The following is an 18718-nucleotide window of genomic DNA, read 5'->3' as shown; positions in this document are numbered from 1 at the left end:
GTTTTAAAGAGCAAAAAACAATAGAGGGTTGCCTTTCATTGCAACTCAGCCATTTTACTGAATTATTAATATAGTTTTTCAATATAACATCATTTATCTTTTATTTTATTTTTTGAAAACTTTAAAAAAAACTTTTTTGACATTTATACTGTTTTTGCTATAACATCTAAATGCTTTAACAAAAATGGTAGATGCATCCCCTGACCTTAAATTATTATTTTTATAAACCAAACTTTTTTATAATTACATTGCAAAACTTAATTAACAAAAGTTAAAAGTTGACACTCTGTTTAAAAAAAGAGAATATTTAATAAAAGTTAATAACCTTGTACGAAATGTACATCCATGTTAGTAAATGAAAAATGGTTTGGCTTGGTATATAAACAAACAGACAAATTATCAAAATTCAGCTTATTTTAATGGTCACGTGACCCAAATCAAACGTGTTTACAGATCGTTTAATGTTGTTAAACGATCGTACCCATCGTTAAATTTTAACAGTGTTAAATGACGTCATACAGTGCTAAATTCAGATGGTTAATTTAGTTGGTGAGTGTCCTTAACCCTTGGGCGTACAAAATACGTAAAATTTTAGCAGTGTTAAAAAACTATTTGGGTTCTTAAACCTAGGCTAATAACAATGACACTATCAGGTCCAGGAAGGTACAATACTATCGTATTATATAAAGTGGTAAGGATTTTTAGTCTGAGACTTGGAGATGTTTCATCGAAGAATCCTATTCTTTATAGGGAAGCTTCAGATATTGGTTAAGGGATGGTTTTAGGCTCTTTTCTGACCCTTTTTTACCCTTTCTAATACAAAGCCCTTATATTCCATGGGTGCTACGCTAGTATAAAGATAAAAAAATATCTGAAGCTGCCCTTTTTTTTCTCATAAAATGTTGAATGTCGTCTTTTTAAATATATATTTTAGACAAAATCGCGGCATTTCCTTACACAACGCGCACACGCCGAATTTTCGCCGCTCATGACAAACTAAAAATCATTTTATTTATGTTTTTATGCAAAAATTACTATACATAATTGGTTTTTTATATTATATGGCAAATTGATTTGTAAGTTTTAAGAAAATTTTTATTAAAATAAAGCACTGTCATACCTAATTTAATATTTTTTTGTATTACAAAATTTTACTAAATCAAGAAAACAATGATTATAAAATATGAGTACAAAAGCGTTTAAATATTTTGTTTGTAGTAATTAATTTTCTTTGTTTGTTAAAGCTTATGAATTCTTTTTTATAAAAACATCAAACGTACATTGGTACAAGCATTTTTCAGCATTAATTTTGGTGTAAACAATCTCACAAATTAATATTTGTAGAAGAGCATTTCAAACTTAATTTAGCTCTTTATTGTTGCACTTCTTTTTCCAATAGTTTTTGCAGTGCCCGTAGCCTCAAATTTTATGTCAAATCTTTATTTTAATATGACTTAAATCTAAGTAGAGTGAAATGTACACGTCATTTATAAGTTGATTATTTAAACTTTATTTATAAATAACCTTCTTTATTCACTTCAGAGGAAAATGTAAACATTGGATTTAAATTGTGGCGGATGTTGTTTCAACCGAAATTATTCCACTTACATCGTAGTTGCATTTATTACACAGCTAGAGGAAAATCATCGAAGATGAATTCAATATCACCACCAGAGGCTGTCAAGGGCATGAAGGAATGGAGACCCGAGCTGTTTAACAAAAAAGTGCAGTTACCATGCCTTAGGGTAAAGTCAGAACATGTTAGTTCACTTAAAGCTCCACTGAAAAACTTTGTCTTTAAAATGCCTAACCTGTCAAACGTCCAGCCGGCAGAAATGTCAGAAAATGCTACAGATGTGGGAGGTGACAAATTGATAATTCTCAGTCCTCAAACAGTAAAATCTTTTAGTGACTTGTCAACGGTTAAAGAACACTTAGATAAGATATCAGTTAAGGACGAAAACTTTTGTTTGAAAGATTTTACATTAACCAGTGATAATTGGAATCCTAATGACAAGTTAAAGCATATTTTACCCGATGGAGAAGATGTGAGTGGCTTTTCTAGAATAGGACATATTATACATTTGAACCTGAAGGATTATACTGAACCATACAAGAATGTTATCGGGCATGTTCTTATGGAACTACCGGGAATAAAGACTGTAGTGGCCAAAACATCTAATATTGACAATACCTATAGGAACTTTGAATTGGAAGTTCTGGCGGGTGAGAAAGATTTTGAGGTCACAGTTAAAGAAAATGGAAACACTTTTAGTTTTGACTTTTCTAAGGTTTATTGGAATCCAAGATTAAGTACTGAACATGAGAGGATTGTCAAGATGTTGAAAAGTGATTCAATACTGTTTGATGCTTGTGCAGGTGTGGGCCCGTTTGCAATACCTGCTGCGCGAAAATGCCGCGTTTTTGCAAACGATTTAAACCCGGAATCTTACAAATGGCTCCAGTATAATGCTAAAAAGAACAAAATTAGGGAAGACAGAATAAATTGCTGTAACTTGGATGCTAGAGATTTTATTAAACAAGTTTTTCTGCAAGAATTTTTGGCTATGTACAAAGAGGAAAATAGCCAAGATAGGGATATTCATATAACTATGAACCTTCCGGCCTTAGCGGTCACCTTAATTGATGTTTTCCAAGGCCTTCTATGGAACGACAGAGAGAAAATATCTGGAAACGAATTTCCTTTGCCTATTCTCCATGTTTATACATTCTCTAAGGCTGAAGATCCCCATAAAGACGTGCTACAAAGAGTCGAAGAATATCTTGGAATTACATTGGACACTGTTCACCTCAAAGAGATTGCCTTTGTACGCAGTGTGGCCCCTAATAAAGATATGTACAGGGCTTCAGTTAAGATTCCTGCTGAAGTGTTGCTTAGGGATTTATCAAAAAGAAAACTAGCTGAAAATTCTATAGATGAGAAAAATAAAAAGTTAAAAGAGTGATATTTTTTGTACTGTATCTTATTTTCTAATTTCAGACTAAACAAAATGTTATTACCTAAATTAATATTTCGTAGCAATCAGCCATTTCAGAACGGTAAAGGATGGTTGCAATATTTTAAGCGTACAATGAGTGGCGCTAAGAACGAACAAAGCATTAAGTTCGATCCAATTGTAGGTGCTACAAAGTCTGCCAAGCCCAGCGGCCCTACTCCTACAAAAATACCAATTGTAAGTTATTTTTCTTTAAGGGGTGGGATTTATTTTTCATTTTAAGAAATTCTATTTTAACGTATGAATGCAATGACACAAAAATCTTTGGATTATTTAAAAATAAATAATAATTTATGGTTGTTCTTCAGACGTATTTTTAAAAGCGAAGCTTTTCTATAATTAGAGTCGGTCCGTCCGTCCGAGATAGATAGCTTTTATTCGTTAATTTAGGCATGTTAGAATTGTCCTATCGATTTCAAACTTTGCATGATGATTCCTGTAGTAGTTAGGTACGATTTAGAAAGCGTAGCAACTCTATAATCATTACCAGAATGTCCGTACGTCCATTTTAAACATGTTGATTTTTCTACTTTTTAAACAACAAATATTTAAGTGAACTATTTATCCGTTTGATCTGATTTTTGGTATATTAATTCCTGAGATAACAAAGAACAATATTATAAGCGAAGCAACTCTATAATCAAGTCCTAAAAATGTAAGTATGTCCTTAAACATTATCCTATATCAAGCAGTTTTTCAACAAATTTACCTACAATTTTGCTTTGACTCTTATACTTTTATATTCAGATCAGACACTATACAAGCGTTAATGTCCGTTTGTCCTACCGTTTCAGTGCTTCGCTTTTATGGATGTTGTCATCCTTGTTTACATTTTAGATAATAAATTGATTTTATGCATATGATTAATGGATGTAGATGTTTTGATATGTATGAGTGGCTGCGATTCCAGGGGCACTTTACATTTTAGATAAAAATATTAAAATTAAACAAAAAAATTTCCAAGGGCGATTATATCTCTTGGGAGGGTGGAGTTACCGTACCACCCCCCTAAATAGTTATAAACCTTCTAAGGAACTATGAGAAGCTCCACTGTCCAGTTGTTAGCTAGATCCTTCGGTACAGACAGACACACAGACATCTTGTTACATTTATTATATAAGAATGATTTCCTTTTAGAATATTCATAACTTTTTCAGGAGTCATTGCCACGTAATATAAGATTCTATAGGTGGTGGCAAACCCCTCCGGGGAGAAAGGCTGTGTTGGCTGCTTTTATAACAGGTAAGTTACAAAATGTTCATCTTTATGTTTTTTTATATATTGAAACTACCTATGTAGTATAATTTTATAGTAGCCTTGCTACATAAATTGTTATGAATCATCATAGATAAACTTTTGCCAGACAGTTTCAAAAAGATCCTACTATTCTTAATTTTTAAAATCAAATTAACCTAACAGTTTCTGTTGTAGGAACGTACAAACTCTTTTACATGCTTGGGGTGAATATTTTTTAACCTAGAAGGCAAAGAAGGGCAGAATTAGCGAAAAACCAATAGATCTTAAAAAAAAGCCTAAAACTACTATGGGACCTTTGTAAAGCTTTCCTGTAATGGAGAACTCAATCAGTTCAGTAGTTATTAAAATCTTATTCTAAAGACAAAAAACCTAATTACAAATAGGATTTTTTAAGGAAACTACACATCTCCTGATTACATCATATTTTGTTCAACTTTTAAGGATCCGGATTGTATGTTGCTCAGTACTGGGGTAGGAACTCTTTTCTCATGAAATATGTCAAGGACTTCTATCATCTGTATCAAGGTGGAATAACAGTCAAATTAGACGTGCATACAAAGTAAGTTGGATAAGATAGAAGCGAAGCTATTTTGTAATATTTTTGTTTGTTGGTTTTTTTTGCAAGTTTTTTTTCTCTTTAGAAAATGACCAAACCTGATTAAAAACAAGGATGACAACATCCATAAAAGCGAAGCTCTGAAATGGGAGGACAAACAAACATCAACACTAATAGAGTGTCAGAACTGAATATTAATGGATAAGCTTATATGTACAATGGTACATTGTACATGTATCACATTGTACCTTGTTTTAAAAGGAATCAGTATTCATAGAATCAGATTAATATTATATTTTTAATATTCAAAATTTGTTGCTAAAAAAGTAAAAAATAAGCTTGTTTTAAATAGACGTACGGACTTTCTGGCAGAAATTAAAGAGTTGCTTCGCTTTCTAAGTCGTACCTAACTGTTATAGTAATCAGCATACAAATTTGAAATCTATAGGACCAGGGTTTCGGATCCGCATAAAATCTTGATTTTATGCGGATCCGGATCCTCAAAATTTGGTCCGTGCGGATCCGGATCTTTGACAATAAAAATAAAATCACCAAATTTTTCAAAAAAATTTTATTCTTTAATTCAAAGTCAAAAATACTTTTAATTTTCAAGTCTGAACCTAAACCTTAAAGATTGGCTCTCATCAAGAGAATGTCTGAGATTTTATATAAATTTAGGTAGATTTTTCCATTTTTTCCGCATTTTTTGGAGTCTGCGGATCCGGATCCGAAACCCTGTATATGACAATTCTAACCTGTTTAAATTAACGAAAAGAGGTAACTGTTACGGACGTACGGACCGACCCTAATTATAGAAAAGCTTCGCTTTTAAAAATGAAGGATAACACCATTCAACAACAGCGAAGCTCAAAGCTTAAGTCCAAAATATCTGCATGATCCATCAAGTGGTTCATGTGTAAACTAAAGTTAGGTTCATTGGTATGTGGGCAGGTGTTTACTCCTTGCTATAACTGTAGCACATTACTTATTAAAATTAGTAAAGCTTTAGTCAAAAATATTAAGTTGTTTCAAAGAAACCTCCCCCCCCCCTCCCCTTACTTAAATAGTTTCGATAACGTTCCCTCTCTTAATTAAAATCCTATTCTTTAAACTATCCCCAATTATAAAATTTTATTTTCAGGACGAATATATTACCTGAAGTCTTTCAAGACATGGAGTTCAGTCAGGAACAGAGAGATAATTTAGACGTTTTTATGTTAAACCTAAATGATACATACAGCTGGGGAGAGCTAAACAACAAAGCTATGGTTGGGATACCATTCTGGTTTAAGTTTCAGTCTTTAGATGAGGTAATTATTATTTTAACAAGGACAATTAATTATGTCTAAAAGTACACCGCAACAACAAGCTAATGTTTAAGATTAAAGTATTATATAAAGCAGTAAGGTTTTTTTGTAAGATCTTACTAACTAGTGAACCGAGAGACTTCTCCATTTAAGAGAATCTTTACATGGGTCCTGGGATGGTTTTAAGCTATTTTTCTGTTCCCTTAAACATGATTCCCCTAGAAATAGATGCTAGGGGCACAGAAGTGGTGTAACGATAGAAATACAAGTCATAGCAAAGCTTTTTAAAGATTATTCGAGTTTATACATTGATGTCTTTGTTTAGGTACCCTTGGGATCTCTAGCATATGGACGGAAAGGAACTGCCGTTGTCAAAACTTTGAATGACGAAGAGAGATCGTCAGAACATGCAAGGCAAGTGATCGTCAGTTGACATTGAAATGTACTTACAAAGAGAAGGTTTTATTTGAGATATATTGTAATTTTAAAAAATCGATAAAACATTACTAATAAATGACACTTTTTGGACGTGATAAAATTATGTAAACTTTGTACCTAAAGGAAAGACTTGACCAACAAACAGGCGCAACGCAACCATGCATAGGTAGTTTCTGACTAAAAAAAGTTGGTTTAATTTTGTAAGGTATTACTTAGGTAACCCTTAGAAAATTGACGACTAACGATCCCTGATTTTAGAATTTTAGCTGAAGGAATGGTCCTTTCTGACAATGCCAAGAAGTTTGTAATTGCCAGAGAAATTGTGAAAGTTAGAGATCTTAAGCCGCATCTTGTTGAAGGAATTGTGTTCTTTCTTATCTGTCAAAGTGTTTTTGCTATCATCCCAGACTTTGATAAAATCAAGGGATTGGTTGTGTGATTGATGAATGTCCTTACCTATTATTGGGTAAGAAAATGGAAGCATAGTTGTGAAATTCATAATTTTTTTTCCATGAATATCAGATTGAGTGCCAATTGGTTATATGCTATCAAATGTAGAATTTTATATCCTAATATATAAAGTAATAAGGTATTTTTGTCTGAAGCTTAAGATTTCGATAAATACTAAACAGATTGAGTCCTCCATTTCAGGAAAGCTTCATATAGGTCCCGTAATGGTTTTAGACTGTTTTATCTTTAAAATCTAAGTCTTGGGATGGTTTTAGGCTATTTTTCAGTTCTTCCCTTTAAATTACAGAGTCCCTAGATGCTAGGGGCGCAGCCGCTAGTAGTACAATGAAATAGGAATAGGACACTTCATAAGTTTAATTTATCGAATAAGAAAGAACATATATTATTGTACAGGTTCTCTTGGCGCTGTTTGCATCATGATGTGCCATCTATTTTCAAGAAAAATTAATGACACATTGAAATTATTCAAGAAAGTTCCCCTTGTTAGGGGGGCGCTTTATGCGTCTGTTCTAAATTGTTCTCTTCTTATTTATTTTGCATCCAAGGCAAGTAGCTTTTTCTGTCGCATAGCTGCTTTGTATATTTTTCAAATTTATCTTACCGTGTTATGAGCGATATTGATCTTGTTATAATTTATAAAGGGGGGGGGGGGGGGCGAAAGTGACACTTTTTGAAACCAAAACTAAAAGTCAACAAAGGAACTCAACTAAAAAAAGAGTTACAGGTCTGAGATTTTGCGTGGCAGTTGCTTTATAGAGGTACAATATGGAACTGTGAAGAAACGGCGGCGCAACCGCCGAAAACCGCCGTTTCCAGCCGAATTTTTTTTTGCCTTTTCTCGGCGGTTTTCGGCGGTTGCGCCGCCGTTTCTTCACAGTTCCATATTGTACCCCTTTAAAGCAACTACCATGCAAAATGTCAGACCTGTAACTCTTTTTTTTAGTTGAGTTCCTTTGACTTTTAGTTTTGGTTTCAAAAAGTGTCACTTTCGCCCCCCCCCCCCCCTTTTTTATGCAACTAAGCGAAAATATAAAAATAATAGTTTTGGGTAGTTTTCATCTAGTAGCGCACAGAAAACTTTCTTCTTTTAATTTAAATTAAACTATAACAAGGGGGAGGGGGGGTAGCATATCCTGTATAGTATTAGTGAGCCTAGTTGCTTTTGACGAGATCAATATTGAACTTGAAATAAGTCGTTTTATGATTATTTTTGTCTTATTATATTAAAGAACAGCTTTTTAGTTTACTTTTACTAGTTTTCATAAATACTTGGGTTGGGTCGGATATCTGACCAACGTTCAAAGTCCGGCAAATTGGCGGATATCCGGTTACGGATAAATGGATATCCGGCATTTAAAAACAGCCTGATGTCCGGTATCTGGATAGTTTCAATATCCAGTATCTGGCCGGATATCCTTCCCAATCCTAATAAATACCAAACATTTTATTTAATTTTCCTTCAGGATGCTTTAAATCGAATGTATCAAGGAAAAATGGATCAAGGGGCAGCTTCAATATCCAGAGAATATGCAGGTTTGCACATTTTTACGGCAAGCAGGGATTGGTCAATATATAAAAAAATGAAACAAATATCTTAAATAGTTCTTTATAATAATACTAGCGGCTACGCCCCTAGAGGCCTCTAGTGGCCTCTAGTGGCACTTTAAATGTTTTTGTTTGTTAAAGTTAATTTTTTATGTACGATACCTCTTTATTTGACGTTGAAGTCTCCCCTAAATTTTTTTTTTAAAATTTCGATTTTTTTGTCATTTCTCTTGGGAGGGTGGTGGTACCCTCCCCCAAAATAGTTATAAACCTTCCCGAGACTTATGAGAAGCTAACCTGTTAAGGAGAACCCGATCGGTTCAGCGGTTAGCGAGATCCTTCGGTACAAACACTCAGACAAACACACAAACACATAGACATCCTGTTACTTTAGTATAAGGATATGGTTTGGAATTATTGGGGAAAGGTTAAGTTTTCTAATACTAATACGACAATATTTTAAACCGATAGGTAATTCATTTTGCAATATTTATTAAATAACCACAATATTTTTTTGTATGTACAAACAAAAATGGAAAGCTCTGCCCATTAGCTTAAAAATGTAAGAAACACTCATACACCCATAGAAGCACCCAACTACTAAATAAAAGATATTAATGAAATTTTGTTATTTTAGAAGGTGGAGTTGAATATTATACTAAGCAGTTGCAAAGAAACGCAGCACAAAGGTAATTCTAATAAAATACAATGGAAATTGCGGATTCGGATAGTTCATTTTAAGGAATTTTGTAGCACTTAGAAAATTTTACTAAAAACAAAATTATTAAATATAGTATTATATTGTTTAACTACAAGTAAAATGGTGGGTAGCATCCAAAGTATATTTGTATTGCAATTATCAAATATTAAAAATTAAAATGAATTTTTATTGTTTTAGAGAGCTTGTTTTGGGAGCTGACAAGTTATACAATATGAAAGGAGAAGAAGTTTATGGAATTATTAGATTCAAAAATAAACTCCTAACAGAAAGGAGACAAATATGTCAAGAACAGCTTAACTCATTTTCTTCATAGTTATTAGTTTATTAAAATTGAATTGGTAAAATCTTGTTGATCACCAGTGAAACCCCAACTTCTTACCCTTTTTCTTGTTAAGAAATAAAACCAGTTATATTCTGTCTTAATACTTAATGTAAGAAAATTACTAAATTTTATTCAAAATTTATATTTTTTATAAATGCGGGAGATTGGTTACCCAGGCGATTTATGGGATTTTACCTAATATTTTAAAATTTACATGAAAAATATCCTCTATGATTTATATGAGTTAGAATTCAACAAATAAAAAATATGATTTAACAGGGATCTGAAGGGATAAGACGTTGAACGATTTATACAATTAGATCCCCAATTAAAATTAACAAATTAACCCATAAATAAATTATCGATGAGTTCGCACTCTTATAGTTTGTACAACCCAATCAAGATTTGATATAAATCTCCAAAGTTTTCAAACCAACAAATGAGAGAACATAAGAATGATTTATCTTCCAAAGTCTTTCTAGGTTTTTTTTTAAAGGGGTTGGAATCATGTAATTTTGTACAAAAAAACACCATGTAAAATGATTTTTGGGCGAATTATATCGACATGCAATAATTTGAAACAGTTATTTTGTTCCTGTAACTGAAAAATAGCTTTGTGAATAAAATACATAAATCATTTCGATTACATAAGTATTTTGGTAAAGTTACGAGAATGCCTTCCTTTCCCTTATTTGAAAGTTTTACTATGAACATCCTAACAAAACTATTTAATGTATCATTATAAATTAAAGTATACCTACATAATAAGATAAATCGGTGATTTTAACGTCCAACATTTCAGAGGTAAACTAAAAAAAGGTCGGTGATGATGGCAGCACCTGCCTACCAGATCACCAACTTGTTGGAGAAAATGACAAGTGTTGACAAGGACTTCAGGTACAATATTTTTGCCAACTACTATAATTTTCTTATTTTTTTGCTCGCTTCCTGCCCCCTCTAATCCAGTGGACTAGAACCGGTTCACATCCATACGAAAATTATGTCTAGCATCGAATTATTATCCAGTTTTCAACGAATATAAAAATGTACAATCATAATGTTAAAACCAGTTTTTTAACCCGTGCCTTCGGCATCTCGGGGCTAAAAAAACTGGTTTTAATTTTATAATTGTACATTTTATACCCGCAGAAAGCTGTTTATAAAACGAAGCGAGAAATAACTATTCCCGTTGGTAATACTACAATAACAAGGACGACAACCTCCGTAAAAGTATAGGACTTCTTTAAAGTGATGCTTCGCTTTTAACATTGTATCTTATTGTCTTAGGAATCATTCAACAAATTAGATTAATAGGATAACATCATATAAATAAAATGTTGTCATAAGAGTTTAAGAATCAAGTATATTATTTAGACCTTCAGACTTTTTGGTAACGTTAATAGAGTTGGTTTGCTTCTCAATCGTACCCTATTGTTATAGGAATCATCATGCCAAATTTGAAATCAATAGGACATTTATAACATGCATAAATTAACCATAAATAAAGATAGGTATATTGTTAATTTTAACTTGCATATCCAAAGGCCAAAGTATATTTAAATACATGTTATAAAGAGATTAGCTAGTCCACCAATATAATATTATGTTTAGCTTCGCCTTTATGAATGTTATCCTTGTTTTATAAGGTTTATGGCTACCAACGACCTGATGACCGAGTTGCAGAAGGATAACATCAAGCTGGATGATGATAGCGAGAAAAAGGTCGTCAAAATGCTCCTAAGGAACAGTAACTTTAATATTTGGGAGTTCTAAAGAACTCGTAATTCAAGGATATAGTAATTTAGAAACACTCTAGTAATCTAAAGATATACTTATAGCTTCTTAGAAATAAGGTAGCCCAAGGGGCCACTGAAATATCGACTTACGTCAATATTTTAATGTTTTAAGACATTTTTCATATCTATCGACCAAGGTATTTCTGAGTAAAAATTAAAAATCTTCCAATGGTTTTTGAAAAAAAATCCTAAACTTATTCATTCATCCAGTAGAATATTGCGTTACTGTTTACAATAGGCTACTTGAGGATAATAATGGAGAAGTTCAGAATCTTGCCGTTAGATGTCTTGGTCCTCTTGTTTGTAAGGTGAGTGTTTGTTGGTATTTTAGTTCAGAATCTTACCATTAGATGTCTATTTAAAACTATTAACATTCTCTTAATTATTGAGTTTGTGATCTTAAGGAATAAGACTTAGAACGATAATTTGTTCCCAATGATGATACCTATACAAAATTATCCATTCTGTAGATTAAAATTATGGGTTAAAATGTTTGGACTTTACTAGTTTGGTACCAACCAATCACAATTCAATTGAGGTACTTCAAGTTTTTAAGCCAGTTTAAAGCTTTGAGGATCAATCCAATACCCTTTCTCTCCCTGCTATAGTTTGATCTGTAATAATTTTTTCGTAACATCCCCTATTCTTTTCTATGGATTGGATACCTTGTCCTCTTTTTTTTTCATAAAAAATAAGAAAATGTTAAAAGGGGACTATTCACGAACGACAGCAAGTGTTTTTATGCACCTTCAAGCAGTGATGTAAGGCATTTTTGGGTTCATACAAAATTTGAAAATGTATAACGAGTTTAAATTATAAATTATATATTTTTTCGAAGATAAATGAGAAATGTATATTTAGAACAAGGGGTTGTAAATTAAGATATAAAAGTCTGATAATGAAACTTATTTTTCTCAGTCGATAAGACTATATTAAAAAAAAAATTCAAAATCATTGCTGAAAGGTGCATAATCACTTGCTCTCGTTCGTGCATAGTCCCCTTTAGGTAAAAGACACACAAGTGGAGGCCATTGTTGACCACTTATGCAACAACATGGTGGGGGAGAAGGAACAGCTGAGGGATATCTCCTCCATTGGTCTGAAGACGGTCATCAACGAGCTGCCTATGACAACCACCAGCCTTGCTGCCAGCGTCTGCAAGGCAATGACAGGTACCATCAACAATTTTTATTATACTTTCTAAACTTGCGACTTTTGGGTATTAGTGCTTAATCTACGGCCTTGAATCGCTTCCTTGAATTACCGTAAACTACAAGTTAAGAAGTAATCTCAAAGCAAATATTAACAATACTAAAAGTATTTGGAAACTTACAACTTATACAAAATACAAGCTAAAACACCAAAAACCTCTTATTTAGGACGTTTGTCAGCTGCAATTTCACAACAATCAGACGTCTCAGTTCAGCTGGAGGCCCTGGAAATCCTTGCAGACCTATTATCCAGGTATAAAACCTAAAACCAGATAGGAATATTAACCTTCATATTAGTGATAAATTCTTCTTGCTAGTAAAACTTTTAGCTGGGCCTCTAGTATCTAGGGGCCCTTTAATGCATGGTAGAGGGATGGACAGTCTACAACAATTTTGATTTACTTAGATATTATTTGTTAATATCTTTTCATTTATAAAATATTGATGTAAATTCATCCATCTTTCTAGATTTGGAGGACTGTTAGTTCAATTTCACGCCAGCCTTTTGGAAGCCCTTCAGCCGCAGCTGAAAAGCCAGCGGCTAGCGGTCAGAAAACGCGCAATTATCTGTCTCGGACACTTTGTCATGTCTTGTGATCAGATTCTTTACATGAAGGTAATAATCAGCAATGTTTGATGTAATTGGATTTCATATTCCTTTCCTAGCCTACAGAAGGTTTTTTTTAAAATAGTAATTTGGAGTCATGAAACCCTCCCTCCAAATGAAAACAAAAGATTTCAAGTGTAATTGAAATGATATGACAACATCGTAGTAAAGACGACCTGCCCCCCCAAATATTATTTTAGATTTTTTTCGCTTGATGGCGATACCTCATTCCTGATTTTTTTATTTTAAAATATACTCTACTACAAGGAACTAACAAAATAAATTACCTTACATTGTTTTTGTTATTCTATAATGTTATTTTACCCTCTTCTTTCTTTATACAAACTATTTATGCTAACACTAATATATAATATATATATTTTAAAATATATTTAATTTTAGTTGGTGAGCATGTTACTGGATGAGCTCAGTAAATCTAACAATTCCTCCAGCACCAGAACCTATATTCAAGCAGTAGGCGCCGTCTGTAGACAAGCTGGACATAGGTACAATTTTTATGTCTCTCTGAAACAAAAAGATACCTATAATTTTCACTTTTTCCACTTATTAAAAAATTGACGTTTTCTCGTTTTTGTAAAAATGGATATATTATTACACCAGATTTTCATGCTCTAAAGTGAAACTTGCAGCGGGCTAAAATTATGATTCCCCCCTTTACCCCATCCTCTCCCCTCTTACTGGATGACCGATTTCCATGTTAGCAAGCTAAATTGACGACATTTTTTACCCTCTTATATTCTACATTCATTTCTGTAAATTGTAGGCATCAGTTTACATACCTAAAAACTGATCTTATAAACATCATGTTTTGTAACTTTTTTGTAATAGCCTTAATAGCCGTTTTAAATAAAACTTTTTAGTTCTGTCTTATGGTGCTTGTACGTTTATGGACGAAGGGACATTAGTCTTTTCATAAAGTTTTGATAGAGACTAATTTTGTTTATGAAAGGTTTGGAGATGGCGTAGAGAGAGTTATGCCATTGTTAATCAAGAACATGAAGGAGGCGGATGATGATGAATTGAAAGAAAATGTTTTGCAGGTTTTTTGTCCTTTTTATAAGCCCAGCAACTATCTTAAATAAGGTCGGGATTGTAAGTTTGATTTTACTATGGGGGTATCTTATGTAAACTAGTAAAACTAGCGGACTTCCAGATTTTTTAATGTCTTTATTACCTACCTACTAATTTTCATTTACTTGGTGAGAAATTTCTTTAAAAGATTTTCAAAACATACTTCTACTTCATTTTAAAATTTTGTAGGTAGAAGTTTATCCTTTTTAATTTCATATCATATTTTCAGGCTTTTGAGGCCATGACCTTCAAATGTGGTTCTGAGATGTCTCCACATATTCCTGATATTATAAAGTAAGATTTTTAGGTTTTATCGTTTTCATTTCTACTGAAGTAAAACCGGTCTTATTATGAACGAATACGCTTTTTAACTGGTACATAAATCGTTAAAAGACACTCTTAAATCTTCTACTATTAAGGATAGCAATTCGAGCCTTATTTTTTTTGTAAAATCGTATTGGGATTCTGATTCTAGAAATCCCTCGTTTTATGTGGGTGATGTGTTCGAATCTTGACTCAAACCGCTTTATAACTAAATGCGTTAAAATTGTACCTACTGGTGCTGCTATTTAAGTTAAGCAACATTAATAGCAAGTGAAGTAAAGGGAATGCCTTGGCCCAAAACAAACGCACCTCATTAGTTAGTATTATCAGACAAAGTTCGTGCAATCACAGGCTGGGTTGTCTTTAATAGTTGGGATGTTAGCATTTTGGGACATGATAAAGTCTGCCCCTTTCTTTAAATTACCTATAAGTAAAAAAATTCCTGGTTTCAATATAAACACGCAACCTTTCTATCTAGGATATGTTTGCACTATATCGCATATGATCCAAATTACAATTACGATGATGCCGATGAGGAAGAAATGGAATGTGATTCTGAGGTAATTTAATATACAGTTTTCCGCGGATAGTGAAATAAAAAAATATGACACCTTAATAGTGATGCTATTGGTAGATTACAAATCTTTTACTTAACCAAATAAACCGTAAAATAAATAAACAAAATTGTAAACTTTGAATAGAGCATTAGATTTATTAATTCCAGTGATTTTACTGAACAAAGTCTTTGTTTCTAGATGGAGGAAGATGGATCCGATGACGAATATTCTGATGATGATGACGTGTCTTGGAAGGTATTGTCAATAAATCTCAATTTTTTAAGATACTTCAGAGACAAGAGAAAGTTATGTAAATTAGTAATTGAAATGTTGGGGAGATTGATAAAAAATGTTTTAAATACCTTCTAAATTAAAACTATAATAATATCTGTTTTTCTACTATGTCCGCTAATCGCAATTGGCAATAAAGTTAAGGTTTTAGGCCTTTTTTAGTGTCATATAAATCTCCCTTAAAATTATCTCTTCTGGCCTAATTTTTTTCTACAAAAAATAGAGACTACTCTACTCAATTCTTAATTCTAAACCTTCAATTTTTCTTCAATATTAAGGAAAACCACTTGACTTTGGGTAATATTATCCATGTTATCTCTCGTTTAGGTGCGTCGCGCGGCTGCCAAATGTCTGGAGGCCATCATTTCAACACATCCTGAATTATTAGACATGTTTTATAAACAAGTTTCACCACAACTTATTGCCAGGTAAATACTTTTCTAGTATCGCTTCGAAACCGATTAATATCCGGTGGATAAGAACAGGTTCTGAGCAACACTGAAAAATCCTTTATCGTATCGTAATATATCCAGTTTTCTACGAATATATAAATGTACAATTATAATTTTAAAACCCGTTTTGTTAGTCCATGCCTTTGGGATATCGGGGTAACAAAACTGGTTTTAATCTTTGTACATTTTTATATCCGCAAAAAGCTGTTTATAATACGATGCGATAAATAACTATTCTGCAATTACAATTTTTATTATCTGTAAGACTAAACGCTTCTGACTGTAAAAGAGTAGGTAATATTTACCTACTCAGTTTTTTTTATTTTCCCAATCTCTCGCAGAAAACCATTGTTCTTTGTATTGCATGACCTTTGTCTGAATTATTATTAGTTGGGCTTGATTATGGTTAAGTGTATCCCATGTCCCCACTCTTTACATTCTTTTCAATGGCACATACTTTTTATCTACAGCAACATTTTAAAATCTTAAATAGGTTTGTTTTGACGACTCACTCCTATCTCTGTTACCCCTTGTTAAATAGATAGAAAGAAATCAAAGTAACTAACTAGGTATCCACTGAAACAATTTCAATTTCATCAAAACATACGTTTAGAAATCAAATCATATTATTTTAAATTTTTCAAATAAGAATGTCAAAAGGGTTGGTTGTCTAAAGAGTGCTCTATATATTTATACTCAAATGTATTTTATTTTAGATTCAAAGAAAGAGAAGAGAACGTGAAGGCTGATTTGTTCCACGCTTACATTGCTTTGTTGAACCAGACTAAACCTATTGTCAATATAATTTCACAAGTGAGTTTCTCTATGTAATAATGTATTGTATAGTAAGAGATATAAGTTTTCCGGAATTGTAATGTAGGGAGTAGATTTGAAATCTGCATCAAATTTTAAGGATTTTTTATAAAATTCGTTTTTTGTATAATTCTTTATCTAAAAGCGGAAATACAAATTAAGTTAATTAATTTTGGCATCTGTGATTGGTGGATTTAAAAAATCTGCGCTCTGATTGGATGTCGTACATCATTCAACCAATTAGAGCGCAGGTAGTTTAAAATCCACCTATACTATTGGTCAAAATTAATTAACTTAAAATGTATTTTCGCTTTTAGATAAAGAATTTTACAAAAAACGAATTTTATAAAAAATCCTTAAAATTTGATGCAGATTTCAAATCTACTCCCTACATTAAAATTCCGGAAAACTTATATCTCTTATTGTATAGTCCTTGTGTTAGTGCTTTGGAATATTTTATCAGGTAAAAGTACTTTATGTACAGAATAAGATAAAAAATAACATGTTAAAGTACCCCCCTCATTATATGTACTCAACAAGACATTTAAGAACCTCAATTTTCTTGAAATGTTGATCTACCTTTGAACTTTAAAGGCTGGTTAGCTAGATCTTTTAAAAGATAGATATTCTGACTCAAATTGAAATAAAATAAACAAACATGCTTCAGCTTGACGAAAACAACATTATAACGCCAAAGGTTAAGAGTTATTATATTTTTATACAAATATTTTTGAAGCAAACAAGGACAAGTGTATTTATTTCTAGGATGGAAATATGATGGACGTGGAAGATGGACCTATTTCCGCCCTACAAAATCAGGTAGAAAATTTTCGCAGATTTTTTTCTTTTTGCTGTTAGTAGCCAAGCTGCTATTAAACTCACCTAGTCTGTAAGTTAATAAAACTGTGACATAAAAACATTTAATCATTTATTAACCCATAGACATTCAGCTGAAAGATTATAAATGAGCATTTACTACAAATCTCCTTTTATCATTTTAAGTTAGAAAAGTTTTGTTAGTCAGAAAAGTTTTGTTCAAAAAAAGCTAGTAATCTAAATAACATTAATATAGTTAATTAAACATAATGACCACCTATGTTCTTCATGACGCCGCCCTTTGTAAATAAATAAGTTACTGTCGTCCTAAATAATATCCTATTGAATGTTTGATATATAGTAATTTAATTAGATGATTGATTGATTGATGTATTGTTTCTTTGTAAGGTGCCCGCAGTAGTTAAAGCTGTACACAAACAAATGAGGGAGAAGTCTGTCAGAACTAGACAAGGCTGCTTCATGCTTCTTACTAAGGTAATACTTCCATACAAATGTAATTTTATCAAATGGTTGGTTGTTTGCAGAGATCTTAAGTGATAAGACAATGGACGATAAATTAATGCACATCCTCAATGATATTAAGGAAATCTATCCCATCTGTAGATCGTTTTTTTTTCGTAAAGTATAGAATTACTAGTTGGCAAGTAGCTAAAATCTAATAAAAGTACCATAAGTTTATAGCCTCGCTTCTCAAAAACTTAAACAGAAATTCACTATTTATTTTTTAGTTGATTGATGTGTTGCCTGGTTGTCTTGCAGAACATATTCCAGCAATTATACCTGGAATTCAATATGGCCTCTCAGGTAGATACATAGTTTACTACAAGGAATCAGGCAAAAATGATAATACTAAATATCAAGGACGTTCTAGTTTTAAATTTTATAGGGGGGGGGGGGGCATATAAAGTTTTGAGGATCAGTTAGTAGAATGTATTCCCCCCCCCCCCTCCCCCTATATGATATTTTAATATCGGAGAATTCGAGATTTCTACGATTTTCTCGGCTGCTATCTAAGATGCATTTGTGGAGACTTGAGGTTTCATAAGTGTACCCTTATAAGGGGAAAATGTAATTTATTCGGTTACAATGATATAAAATGGTCAA

The 18718-nt window shown here is 32.4% G+C and overlaps 3 protein-coding genes across 5 annotated transcripts in view; all 3 read left to right on the top strand.

Annotated features, from left to right (window-relative positions):
* The first annotated feature begins 1528 nt into the window (after positions 1–1528).
* Positions 1529–3002, top strand: LOC145331549 (tRNA (guanine(37)-N(1))-methyltransferase). Its single transcript, XM_080176261.1, has one exon. It carries the CDS (start codon positions 1578–1580, stop codon positions 2964–2966), a length of 1389 nt encoding a protein of 462 aa, XP_080032387.1. The 5' UTR covers positions 1529–1577; the 3' UTR covers positions 2967–3002.
* Positions 2971–10452, top strand: LOC145331550 (transmembrane protein 177-like). Of its 3 annotated transcripts, none has more exons than XM_080176264.1 (11): positions 2971–3194; positions 4175–4259; positions 4716–4833; positions 5972–6140; positions 6463–6551; positions 6834–6935; positions 7441–7591; positions 8510–8579; positions 9229–9280; positions 9490–9650; positions 9811–10452. In XM_080176264.1, exons 1-10 carry the CDS (start codon positions 3012–3014, stop codon positions 9623–9625), a joined length of 1155 nt encoding a protein of 384 aa, XP_080032390.1. In that variant the 5' UTR covers positions 2971–3011; the 3' UTR covers positions 9626–9650; positions 9811–10452. The 3 variants fall into 3 exon arrangements, with proteins under 3 accessions (XP_080032390.1, XP_080032389.1, XP_080032388.1); XM_080176263.1 differs by having other exon boundaries at positions 9490–9671; positions 9811–10434; XM_080176262.1 differs by having other exon boundaries at positions 9490–10452.
* The window catches only part of Cand1 (Cullin-associated and neddylation-dissociated 1), a 58806-nt gene continuing 50491 nt past the window's right edge, over positions 10404–18718 (top strand). The window contains exons 1-16 of the mRNA XM_080176265.1: positions 10404–10531; positions 11281–11400; positions 11669–11738; positions 12437–12602; positions 12810–12894; positions 13110–13257; positions 13651–13754; positions 14219–14309; positions 14570–14634; positions 15143–15224; positions 15420–15476; positions 15840–15940; positions 16681–16777; positions 17543–17596; positions 18002–18088; positions 18343–18418. Of these exons, the coding sequence (XP_080032391.1) occupies positions 10461–10531; positions 11281–11400; positions 11669–11738; positions 12437–12602; positions 12810–12894; positions 13110–13257; positions 13651–13754; positions 14219–14309; positions 14570–14634; positions 15143–15224; positions 15420–15476; positions 15840–15940; positions 16681–16777; positions 17543–17596; positions 18002–18088; positions 18343–18418 (1474 nt within the window). The 5' untranslated portion in view covers positions 10404–10460. The remainder of the gene's footprint in view (positions 10532–11280; positions 11401–11668; positions 11739–12436; positions 12603–12809; positions 12895–13109; positions 13258–13650; positions 13755–14218; positions 14310–14569; positions 14635–15142; positions 15225–15419; positions 15477–15839; positions 15941–16680; positions 16778–17542; positions 17597–18001; positions 18089–18342; positions 18419–18718) is intronic.

The sequence above is a fragment of the Acartia tonsa genome, chromosome 11 (assembly GCF_053477335.1).
Source record: "Acartia tonsa isolate MP-2025a chromosome 11, ASM5347733v1, whole genome shotgun sequence".
NCBI lineage: Eukaryota > Metazoa > Arthropoda > Copepoda > Calanoida > Acartiidae > Acartia > Acartia tonsa.
Note: the sequence above shows the minus strand (reverse complement) of the source record. Positions and strands in the feature narration are given on the sequence as shown.